This window comes from Bombyx mandarina, chromosome 11 (assembly GCF_030267445.1).
Source record: "Bombyx mandarina strain Sakado chromosome 11, ASM3026744v2".
Lineage (NCBI taxonomy): Eukaryota > Metazoa > Arthropoda > Insecta > Lepidoptera > Bombycidae > Bombyx > Bombyx mandarina.
Window position 1 is genome coordinate 2,068,452 of NC_143218.1, and position 12,827 is coordinate 2,081,278.

General features: G+C 38.3%; 2 protein-coding genes across 3 annotated transcripts in view; both read right to left on the reverse strand.

Annotated features, from left to right (window-relative positions):
- Positions 1 to 1,039: 1,039 nt before the first annotated feature.
- LOC149501890 (uncharacterized) lies at positions 1,040 to 4,242 on the reverse strand. Its single transcript, XM_089731339.1, has 2 exons — positions 3,662 to 4,242; positions 1,040 to 1,340 (listed from the first exon to the last, which is right to left on the reverse strand). The coding sequence occupies exons 1-2, from the start codon at positions 3,753 to 3,755 to the stop codon at positions 1,177 to 1,179; spliced, it is 258 nt and encodes an 85-aa protein (XP_089587465.1). The 5' UTR covers positions 3,756 to 4,242; the 3' UTR covers positions 1,040 to 1,176.
- Positions 4,243 to 7,183: 2,941 nt separating this feature from the next.
- CycG (cyclin G) overlaps positions 7,184 to 12,827 on the reverse strand; it is a 33,373-nt gene continuing 27,729 nt past the window's right edge. For both annotated transcript variants that reach the window (XM_089731336.1, XM_089731335.1), the window contains 3 exons: positions 12,521 to 12,646; positions 11,751 to 11,839; positions 7,184 to 11,223 (listed from right to left, as the gene is read on the reverse strand). In XM_089731336.1, coding sequence (XP_089587462.1) covers positions 11,142 to 11,223; positions 11,751 to 11,839; positions 12,521 to 12,646 — 297 coding nt within the window. In that variant the 3' untranslated portion in view covers positions 7,184 to 11,141. The remainder of the gene's footprint in view (positions 11,224 to 11,750; positions 11,840 to 12,520; positions 12,647 to 12,827) is intronic.

Sequence of the window (12,827 nt, forward strand, 5' to 3'; positions counted from 1 at the left end):
AAATTCCCGGAGCGAGCAACTCATTCCCACTTTGTGCAATCTTCTAGATAATCATTGACTTTATAGTAAGCTTTATTGCTCAGATGTTCTTTAACAGTTTTCTTAAATCTATGTATATGTAGGTTCTGAACATCTTGTGGGATTTTGTTGTACAGGCGCACAGACAAACACCCGAATGAATTTCGTATCTTATGTAACCTACTCATCGGCACAACAACAACGGCGAACAGCGGCAAAAGTAGGCAAACATTCCAACTCCATACAAATTTGAGTTAACTTTTACGCTATCGAGAACGTTAGGAAACTCGAACTAAGCACATAGAAATGAATACAAAGGATTAAAGGTAGGCCCACTGAACGAATCCCCAGTACTCTTGGCTGCAGCCCGATCTCCCCTAAGGATCTAACCTAGGTAGGGGTTTCAGGATTCACGGCAACCAGACTCGCAGCTGACCCGAAAGACGGCTAGCTAACACACAAAGCCATTATAATGTAACGGACTATAGACTTGTAAGGGCTGAAGCAAAACGCCTCTGTTTATTGCGTAGATCAGTGGCTACCGGCGTCTATAGGCATCAGAAAGAGTTTACCGTAACCCACCTTGAGACATGAGTCAAAATCTCAACCGCATTTAGTGTTCAGTTTTAAATGGAGTGAAGTGTACCGGGTGGAAAAATTTAATATTTATTTGTCATGACTTGTGTAGTTAAAAATCGTAGTATTTAAAATCTCACCTATTTAGTTTTACTACTATATACTATTCGCGTAGAAAGTGTTTCTTTCCTTCATAATTTAGTATCCCAATCTAATAGTTCATGGCGTTGTTTTAAAAATCCTTCCACTTGCTACAGTGGCGCCACCTTAATTGGCACCGTTTCAGCGGACACAGCTTAGCTAATACACAGACGTTTCAGCTAACACTGTTTATTACACTAAGATAGTGCTCCTGACTTCTACTCTCCATAAATATAATAACTTTTGCCGCCATCTTTGAAATCATACCACTTCTTAACACGGCGTCGACTTGAGTGGTCGCTTATCGACACACACTTATTCCTACACGGAACGCTCCTTACATCTACGCTTTATAGTTTTAAAATTACAATAAGCACGATAAACAAATCAATTAATTTTTTTGGGAGAAAGAAAAACATGTATTTTCACGTGTCACCTTTTTTATTTAATGGAACTAAATTTCATTACCATTTTCTTGGTCAGAACGTCCAAGTTCTTCTGGAAATGTCTCGACGATAATATGTCACTTAACGCGTCAACAACCACATTCGAATCTACCTCCAGCATGAGGGCGGGCTTACTGCGGAAATGCACTAGTTTGGGTTCTGAAATTGTATAATTCTCGTTATGAGATTAATGTCATCATAAATGATACTAACATCACCAAGGTTAACTTGCAGACCAAATAAAAATAATAAAAATGCTGGTTCGAAAAAAAAAATTTTTCCTACCTAAGCTGAGAGCCTTGAGAGGCTATTTCAGCATAACCTTAACTAGTAGGTGAGCTCACGGGGCTCAAACCTGACGACGTTGCTAACACGAACCCTAGAAAAAGCCGTGCTTCGCAGAATCTATCACCGGATCGAAAACGCGACCCACTGAGAAGATACGGCGAGAAACTCAGTGGGCTGTGTCTGAGGGATATTGGTTCGAAGTTAAGTATCAGTTGAATGGAATATTTTATATGTATTCAACTCATAATTCTTTTTAATAACTATCTTTTTTATTTGATTAGTTTTGATAATTTTAAGTATGTTTCAATGATACTCTGTACACATATGGGCTTGTTGTTGTTGTCTGAAATAAAATAAATCATTTATTCATTGATTAATTAAGGGAGAATCCATTATTTTGTGATTTATTGATTCCTACGAGACAGACTCTGCCGGGTAGCTAGATAAAGACCTTCCAAAATTATATCGAGGGAAGAAAGGCTACATTAGGTTGAAGCGACATTTCGCTGAAAACGCGACATTCATCTTTGTAATTAAAGGTTCGTTTTATTTGATATTAGCAACAAAAATTTAATGTTTATAATTGAACTTAAAAATGCTTTTTCTTTTAATACTTTTTTCAAATTTTAAACGGCTCTAGCTAAGTTTCAAAAATGTCGCATAAACCAAATAACCTTTCACCCCTCGATATAGACTCTCCTAAAGAATATTTTTAGAATTCCATTTTAACTTTTCTTTTTCAGAATATCTGTAAATAAAAGATTTGTCTGAAAGAGATCGCTATTAGCGATAGCACCGATATTGTACAAATATATCTGCTTGTTTACCGCTTTTTTTAATGTTTGTGTTTTGGAATGAAATAAAGTTTAATCTCCCGATCTCTCTCTATCTGTAAGCATCCACAAATCAGAATTGAAGCCGTCAGCGCAAAAATGGCCTAAGCTTACCATAGTTAGTATGGAGGCAATTAGGTTTGAATTTTCATGAATTTGAATTTGAGTAAGCAAAAAAACAATACGCGCATAAATAATGTTTACAAAGCTATCTGTTATCTATGGGTGAACCGTGCTGGAATCATGGTCCAGGCGGCTGGCCGATCCTTCGGCTGGTCGTAGGACCGTCGAGGCGATTCGCCCAGTCCTTGTGGACTGGGTAAATCGTGACAGAGGACGCCTCACTTTCCGGCTCACGCAGGTGCTCACTGGGCATGGTTGCTTCGGTGAGTTCCTGCACCGGATCGGAGCCGAGCCGACGGCAGAGTGCCACCATTGTGGTTGCGACTTGGACACGGCAGAGCACACGCTCGTTGCCTGCCCCGCATGGGAGGGGTGGCGCCGTGTCCTCGTCGCAAAAATAGGAAACGACTTGTCGTTGCCGAGTGTTGTGGCATCGATGCTCGGCGACGACGAGTCGTGGAAGGCGATGCTCGACTTCTGCGAGTGCACCATCTCGCAGAAGGAGGCGGCGGGGCGCGTGAGAGACGCGCAAGCCCGCCGCCGTCGAGCGGGGGCCAGGGAGGCGGATATCGCCCAAGCCCTGGCCCTCTAAGTGTTTCGGGTCCCCTTTACACGTCGGTCTGGGGACCGGCACAGGGGGCCTAAGAAGACGACGTGCAAGCTGCTCTGCACGCGTTTTACGCAAGAGCATCCGGGTGATGGAAGGCCGGCTATCCTCGACCCACGCTGGTTTTGACCCAGCGGGGTATTCCGTAGGATAACCCATTCTAACCGGCGCCATCTAGGCGGGCTCCGGATAGCCTGCCGACCGAGAGGGCTGGTGGTCGTGGCGCCGACGACCACCGGTCCGGCGTCCCGAGAGGGAGGGTGATGGGAGAGATGTGCTCCGCACTAAACGCTTCACTTTCCCCCCTTTGCCTTTTCATGGGTTCTGTCTCATGCGAGGTTTGGACGTTGGTTGTTGAGCGACAGGAGGTTTTAGTCAGTTCGACTCTGACATGCTCCGCCCTTCATCCCCAGGGGAGGGCGGAAGTCCGGCGATTTCCTCCTGAAAAAAAAATAAAAAAAAAAAAAAAACTATGGGTGAAACGATGGATAGGCCGGTTTTGCATCAAAATTTTATATATTTTAAATAAATACCAATATAGGTGTATATATAAGCTTAAATATAAAAGAAATGTGGGTTAGGCCACTTTTGCGCTGATGGCTTCAATTCATAATAAAACAAGCACATACTCCACTCAAATTTAGGGACGCTGCTCCTAAATAAAGGTTCTTCCTTGTGTGAATTTTTCGGTTTTCTTCTGACGTTTTTCTGGTCTTCCAACATCACAACGATCTTTTCGTCAGCATTTTGATCGCCTTTATCGATCCCAAGCGCTTTGTTGTCAAAGTGTCTGTTCGTCAGACTATCAGCCACCTCATTTACTTTGTCATTTGGCACGACTTTGTGAATCAAAGCGTCTATTGTAGATTTGTTTCCGTTATTCTTTCTAACTTGCAGTAATATGTATGCGTTCGAGATTATAACTGCGAATGTTTATACACTTGTATATAGATTTGATGAGATACCTAAAAACTATGTTACATAAAGATTTAGCGGGGTTTTTCGCACTGATGGTTTGAAGAAATAACACTACTAGCGTGCAATATTTTTTATGGAGGGTAAAAGTAAGGAGAAACATTATAATGTATTAAAAAATGTCCGCTGAAAAGGAGTGAGTAAGGTGGCGCCATAGTAGCAAGTGGAGGGATTTTAAAAACAGCGCTGTGGGACAATACAACGAAAGGGAAGATCAGTGTGGGAGGCTTAAACAACGAAAGGAAAGATCTTCCACCGAGCGGGTGATATTTGCTCGGTAGACTGACGGTCCAAATGTTGTTGTTCGGAACTTGTATATACGTAACATTATTTTGAAAATTTCGTAAGCGAGATTCAGGCATCTGTCAAATATCTTGCGTTGTTGATGGCTACCGCCACAACGCCATAAACTATTAGAGTAGGATACTAAATTGAAAAGGAAAGAAAAACTTCTTACGTAAAAAAATAACGTAAAAAGAATAAATAGGTGATTTTTAAATACTAGTTACATATTTTTTAACTACAAAAGTTACGGAAAATGTATTAAGAATTTTCAATCCAGCACACTTCACTCTGTTTAAAACTGCTATATTCATAAAATTTTCACTCGCTCACACGATAACTCGCTGTTTACAGGTCGACACTTTTTCAACTTGTCCTCTATACAAGATGATGCTCCTTACTTCTACCCTCCATACGTGTAAGTTAGATAATAAATTGAGTGTATTTATTATCAACAAGTTCAAATTATTATTTTGAATGATCATTACTGTCACTATTATTCTTATTCGATCCTTACAAAGTTTACGAATCATCTCTAATATCTACTATAGTACCCACACTTTTCATTGTGTGATTTAAATATTGAACAAACTACTGTATTCTTTCTCGTCCTTATCATTTTCCATTCCGGCTTATCATACATCATCTACTGCACCCTTCCCTCACCACGTCCTCGTTCTCACACTCCATTTAAGTATTTTTAAGACGTACGATCCTGACATTATACATATTTCATACTTATTACATAATTCATATTTTCATTAGACAAAAACAAATGAAAACCATCAGACTTTAAGAGCTTTTGTTCATAATTGAGAGTGCTATGACAAATGCTTAAAGGCGCTGCCTTTTATCTTCTATAATATAAAAAAAAAAACGTTACCAGTAAACGAAAACAAACACAATATTTTCGATAAAAACATTATCAATTTTGTTTGCGTCTTGTGAACAATGCTATCGCGGTACGATAGCGATACAACAATAAAATTTGATTGGTCGTCACCTTAATTAAACGGGCTTCTTATAATTATTAGGTCGTATAACGTTAACGTGTTTTCAATGTTTAACACAATATTTTTCCCTGTCTAATCCTTGGTAGCCTAAGATGCTATTACGCCCCAACGGGTGGTGAGCTCACGGGCTCAAACCGGAGGTGTTGCTAACACGAACCCTAGCAAGAGCAATGCTTCGCAGAATCTACCACCGGATCGGAAACGCGACCCGCTCAGAAGATGAGGCGAGAAGCTTAGTGAGTTGTTTCTAAGGGTTAGTCCGCTCCTTGTAATCCCAAGCACCAGTCATCGTTCTCGTCGAACTGGTCGCTTGCGACGAAAGGCTCGGAGAGTAAATTAACCCACAGACACAGCCCACTGATTTGCTCGCCGGATCTTTTCCGATCCGGTGGTAGATTCTGCGAAGCACTGCTTTTACTAGGGTTAGTGTTAGCAACGTCGTCAGGTTTGAGCCCCGTGCGCTCACCTACTAGTTAAGGTTACGCTGAATTGGTCTCTCAAGACCATCAGCTTAGGTAGAAAAAAAAAGATTGACCATTTAGACATAATGAGCCTAAAATGACACGTTTTAGCCAGAGACGTCTTAAACTAGGCTAGGGCCCTTGGGCACACAAGAATTTGAGGCCCTTTTGGAAAGTAAAAAAAGCGAATATAATAACATTTTTTTACTGAGTATGACCATTTATTATAGGTAATCAAATACAGTATGATATAATAATATTAATTATATTAGAATGCTGCTGGTTTTTTGGTTACGATTACGATAATGGTTTCTTTCGGGATTTCTGTTGAGCAAAATATTTCATTATATCTTTAAAGTCAATTTTTTGAAGGATATCACTTTCTATGCCCATAATTGGCAAATTACTTAGCCGTTCTTGTAACATTGTTGTTCGCAATTCATTTTTATTCTCTTACGCTGCGAAAATGACAGCTCTCGACTACAATTGGTAACCAAATTGTAGGTCCTTCGGGGCCCCCTGAGAATGGGGGCCCTGAGCGCGGGCCCCGTGTGCCCTTATGTTAAGACGGTATTGGTTTTAGCTTTAAGTCGAATATATAATTAGCGCTTATTACGATAGTTTTTTTTAATTAACTTTGTTCTCGTCGCCACGACATCTTTCTCTACTAGCACCCCGTACTGAGTAGATAGATGTATTACTTAAAAATTTACTTAATTCGTGCGCGATGTATTTCATGGATATCCATTTTAGTTCGGACTGTAGTGACTTATGTGCATCAATTTGTGACTCCCTCCGCCCCCGATAAAAGACTAAACAATGTCGTCTTGAACTATAAAACCGACACGAGAGCAGTTTCCGTTCAATCAAAAGCGTCTCTGGCCCATATAGCGCCCGTATTCAAACGTTACCCTAGCGCTCTCAAAGAATGCACCCATTGCATGGTAAAAGCCAAACACCGCTACCCATAGATAAGAGCAGCCTCTGTATTAACCCTTAGCGAAAGCGAAATTTCTATTATTGGAGTTAAATAAATAGCTCAAGACTCAATCTTTAGCCTTTGAGCGCGAACCGGCGATAAATCGACTATCTAGTAACGCAGACTATTCCGCAGTTTAATTACAGGTATTACGTATCGACCTGTACCTCTTAGCGCGCACACGTGTAAGGTTATTGATAAATTAAGAACATTTCTATATAACCATTTCAAATTATTTCGCTGTGTATTTAACATTGATTTTCGCATTTTTTTCTGTTTTTTATAAGGTACCTACTTATTTCAAAAATCCTTTAATGACTTCTGCAAAATTTGTAAAAAATAAGCTCAGCACTAAAAGGGTTGTTTCAGTAAAGGCTAAACCCTGGCAACACCGACCCGTCATCTCCTCTAGCGAAACAAAAGCATTAAAAAAACAACACGTTTAGATATTCAAAATTATTTATTTTCTTCGATTCGAGTTTTTTTTTTCATTTCACTTTTTTTCTCACAAGACACACGGCATATGTACAGCATGTTACAATTCCAATAAACGAAATAAAAACAATTACTTTTTCTGAACTCATGTGTATGTATCTCTGTTTGAATTCTGTAGGGACATTTCTACTGGGGCCCAAATTTGCAACTTTCACAGCATTCGATCCTAAAAAGCGGTTTTGTTTAAGCGACATTTTAGCAATTCTACAGGAGATCCATTTAAAGTTTAAAATTTGGAAAAAATATCTTAACGAAAAAAAATCTTCTTCAGCTATTTGAATGGACTAAAATTAACTGAAGTTCAATTAAACATAAAACATGTTAATAAGAAATAAAACGCACCTTTAATTACAAAGATAAATGTCGCCTAAACCAAATAACCTTTCACCTCTCGATATACTGCAATAGTTACTTTATTATATACAACAACTTCAAATTCGGACAGGGATTTTACAAAATTAAAAACATCTAAATGCCTCTCTGCACAGATTAGCTTCGTTTAAGAACGTCAACTCCAACGACCCATGACAATAATCAATCACTGTCACGCGTCAATCTGACAGCTGTCACATTGCGATTCTGGCTCCGTTAGTATGCAGGGCCTGAGGTGTATGGGCCGATGTAAATCGTAACAATGTAATTTACTTAGAAAGTTTAATGTAGTGATATACGGGGTGAATATTTTAGATGAACCAGCAAAAATTTTAGAATAATCAAGATGCAGTAAATAGCCTTATTATTATTTTTTGCTTAGTTGGGTGGACGAGCTCACAGTGCACCCACCATGAGATATAAGTTCTAAGGTCTCGGTATAGTTGCAACGGCTGCCCCGCCCTTCAAACCGAAACCCATTACTGCTTCACGGCTGAAATAGGCGGGTTGGTGGTACCTACCCGTGTGTACTCACAAGAGATCCTACCACCATTAAAGCCTTCTTCAGCGAGGCCCATAAACACATTACGAAAAGTTCAAAAAAGCTATTCAACTACATTATGATGGTGCAAAAAACATGGGTCAACCAAAATATCCACCTCATGCAGTTGCATATTTATATTTATATAGTTCAAGATGATATCACAGATTTGAAATATATGTTGTTTTATGTTAGAAAACATGCTCATATTGAAATGCAGATTGTGGCAACACATACCATACACTCCAAGAGAAAATGAATTTAATGAGTGAACGAGTTAATGAGGATTTTTTAATGAATTTTTCAAAATTTATAAAGAAAAAAGTATACTTAATTTACATTTAAATACAACTGCAAAATGCAATTGGACACTTATTTTGGTTTAAAAATTAATTTTGTTTTTTTTTTGCTTTTCCTTTGAAACTATTATATTCTGAGATCATTTTTTTTTCATTTTTTCCAGAAATATTTAATTTTTTTTTGTCGTTTATTATATAAATTTAAAGCTAACTATTCATTAATGAAATTAGATTAATTAAACTATCTTTTTTATTTATATTAATAATTAAACAAAATTAATGACAAGATTTTTTTTTAACATTTGTGTAAGTTTTTTGTTTTTTTTTTAAACTCCCACCTAGAGTTAGTCATAAGATGCTTTTTCAGTTCTGCCATACTCCGAGTTTTCCGTCACAGATTCCAAAAAGGCGAACGAACCCAACACGCACGTGGCACCAAAACATTAAAAATAATACTAAGAACAAACCGAAATATACTTAAAAAAACTAAAAAAATATTTTCAAAAATAATTTCGGTGGTATTCCCCTTTCATTTGACGTTCGCGCTTTTAAAAATTAATGACAGCAAAATAAAGAAACTTAAAAAAAACAATTGATTCCTTAAAAATTAATACAGAAACGCCATGTTATACTACCTACACTAAAATTCATTCATTAAAATCTTGAAAATTTCATTACATAAACATTTGCAACAGCTTTTAGAACCAATTTTTTTTACGCACACATTAAATCTAAGCAGTATTTAAAAAAAACCTGGAATCTTCATACAACTATTTTAATTAAAATTCATCACAGAAGAGAAATTAAATGCTTCCAAGAAACGTTTTCCCGCCCATTTTTAATTAAATATTAAACATTAGGTGCTTTTCACTATCAAAACCTCTAACGAGATTCGGTCTTTAAAAGTCTTGCTGGTGGAAAAACGCCTATTTGAAAATAGAAAAAGTTATAAATAAATAAAGCTACTTGACATAACTGGGCTGTATGACGACGGGAATACGCTGCCGAGAAACTTAAATAAAGTCTAAAAACTTTTTGAAAGCAAAAAAAAACAATTTAGGATTGCACCAGTTTTTTTCTAATATTCTTAAATCAAGTTCCAATTTATTCGAATGTGATCGTAATAATTAAAATGTTTCGTTCCATTTTTAATTTACAAAAAAGGGAGAAATTTTGGAAAGAAATTGAATTTCGAATTGTACGAATAAGTATTACGTTTACGTTTGAAAACGTAATCTCAAATTTAGAATTATAAAATTTATCATTTTAAATGTTCGGACGCGGTTATATTGTTATGACCCTTCATGTTTGAAATATTCCCTTGACCTTTCATTGTTTTTGGGAGGTCCGGATTTGCTGGTCAAATTCAAAAGAGCAATTTTGGCTGACGCACAAACCGTGCAGGCCAAGAAATGGGAGAAAAAAAAAAAAAAAAGAGCAATTATTTATAGATGCGCGAATCTCATTTACACCCGAACGAAATTCGATTGAAACTTTGCAACAAAAAAAAAGTAAATAAATTTTGATTTCGAATCTCGAACACGCTCTAGATTACGGGTCGAAGCCATTTACGAATGAAGCGGTAATTTTTTTTTTTAATTAATTTTTTTTTTTTTTGTATTTAGTCATGGGAACTTTTTTTTTTATTTGATTTCATAATTAATCGCTTTTATTAATGCTTTTAATATATGCCTATATCAATGACATTCCGTGTGTACAAAATTCATTATTTCCAAGTCAAAAAAACTTCGCATATTATGCATGAGAAACATTGCATTAGCCCTTGGACTGTCGTGTAGGTCACCGGTGCCCTACGCGGCGCACTGAAGTATTATGTCGATTTACTGTTACTAAGGCGTCGGATTGCCTAACGTTGCTTTCTCTTGTTTGTTAATGTATATTTTAGTCTTATAGATCTCTTAGAAATACGATTCATTCTCAGTATCGTTCGGATTCGTCTTTCTCAGAGTCTACTAGATATTCCGGCGCCTTTAATAACCAGTAAATCGACATAATTACTTCAGTACCTTAAAATATTCTTCAGTTGCAGAGTTAAATATTCATTCAGCCTTGATTTTTATATTCATAGATAACAAAATCCGCGCATCTAATATTGCCATACATTATGCCAGACAGTACTAATTTGAGACAAGAATAAAAAGCTCAATTTTTTTTTACAGTGAAACTAATATTACTCCGATATAAAAGTACCTTACATACTTGGCGTTCATACAATTGACCCATTTAAGTTTGGCTTCTGTAACTCTGCCACTATTGTAGAAAAACATTAAGTACAAGCATGTTTTAAGGGAATAGTTCAATCACACCCAGCACAGTATAGACTACAATTGTAGACTTCGGACACAGTTCCATAGACTGTCACAGATTAAGGCACTAAAGCCATAAACTAGTAATAATTAATGTTGCTTGTGTATTGTAAATTCCACTCGATCCAGACCGACAAAACTAGCCGTTCGTATGTACGCTACACCACTATCACTACACTGGCAACACTAAAAAACTGTCATTGAAAATCAACTGAAATACAACAATTTTTCAGTACACCAATGCTTCAGTTTCTCTCGTTTATCGATGGTATCTGGGACGTCTGATGTTACTGCTGGGATTGCCTTGGACTTGCGGGCTCGAGATGAACTCACCAGTCCACCATATTCAAAGCTGTCGTTATCGTTCAATTGTCACAATAAACCGGCAGCAACGGACTTCTGGGCCAATCCGATGTCTCTTCGCTTACACTACTTTCGCTTCCAGATCTGTAATGATAGAAAACAGATTACTTTTAATGCTCCACACATACACACACACCTATTAAATAATAGGGTCGAGGGTACACTACATTTCTTACATTTCAAATAGGGCAGACATACAGCAATCCCCCCTGTAACACAGAAGATAGGTTCCGTGTTATAGGAAACGGGTTGTAGGATTATTCCCAAATAACGCGCTTCTATGACCCCATATAACACGTTATGTACAAATATAATAGAATATAACCAACGTTTTTACAATTCAAAAACTATAAACATAAATTTAATTTTATAACAACACAATTGACATTATGATTTATACAAATCATTATAAATTTCACAGTACAAATAAACATATAACGCGTGAAATTTCCGCGTTATATGTTATATGGGGGAATAGCCGTGTTATACCAGCGACTGAAACCGCGTAATGTGTGTAAAACCGTGTTGTATATAATGAGGATTACTGTATCTTCATGTTATAGTAAATAAAAATAAAAACTAAAAATACCGCTTGGGTATTATCGTGTTACCTGGTTCTTGTGGGCGTCGCCTCGACAGCGAAGTGCTGTTCCTCAATGGTGGGCAGCAGGGATGTGAGGCGATCGGTGGGGCGGAGCACCTGCGGGTCCAATCAGAAATTGAATGTGACTTCAGTGCACAAAATTGTTTAGAGTAGACTATTAAAACTATTCAAATAAAATGATAAGGGATTATTCATTATTTGGAGTCTTCATTTAAGCATATAACACATCTACAATTAATCATTACCTAGTAATTAATCAGTAATCAAATATTTAATATGTACCTATCAAGGAAAAACTAAAGCTTATAATTTCTCATGTATCTCATTAATTTCTCATACAAAACATTGTGCGTATTCAAGTCATTACGGTGGGTTGGGTGGGTGGGTGTGTGGGTGGGTGTGGGTGTGGGTGTGTGTGTGTGTGTGTGTGTGTGTGTGTGTGTGTGTGTGTGGGTGTGTGTGTGGGTGTGGGTGGGTGGGTGTGTGTGTGTGTGTGTGTGTGTGTGTGTGTGTGTGTGTGTGTGGGTGTGTGTGGGTGGGTGGGTGTGTGTGTGTGTGTGTGTGTGTGTGGGTGTGTGTGTGTGTGGGTGTGTGTGTGTGTGGGTGTGTGTGTGTGTGTGGGTGTGTGTGTGTGGGTGTGTGTGTGTGGGTGTGTGTGTGTGTGTGTGTGTGTGTGTGTGTGTGTGTGTGTGTGTGTGTGTGTGTGTGTGTGTGTGTGTGTGTTTTTGAGGTTGGTTATGTGCGTAGGTGCGTGTGTGGAGCGAAGGCAGCGTGTACCTTGAGGGTTCTCTCGGAGAGTCTCCAGACGAGTCGCTGCCGGAGCGGCTGCGCGCTGCGCGACTCGTAGCGCTGCACCACGCCGCGCACGGCGCCGCCGACGCCGCTCAGGGAAGCGTCCGACATCTGTTCACAGAGGAGACAGTTCATGAGAAGCCGAAATTGATAGACACGATACCTGCTGGAAGCTTACGTCATGGAAGTTTGTTATGTAAAATATTACGTCAATAAGAGTTCCGGAGTGCTCACAACATTAGAGCTGTGCTTTATTAAGCCCATCCCTATTCCACTTTGTTTTACATAGAAC

What these genes read in the sequence shown, in the direction of transcription:
- LOC149501890 (XM_089731339.1), bottom strand. Translation starts at nt 3,755, where the DNA reads ATGTTGGAAGACCAGAAAAACGTCAGAAGAAAACCGAAAAATTCACAC. An exon ending in CGTCCCTAAATTTGAGTGGA is followed by an intron (nt 1,341 to 3,661) that starts GTATGTGCTTGT and finishes ATACAATTTCAG; the next exon opens with AACCCAAACTAGTGCATTTC.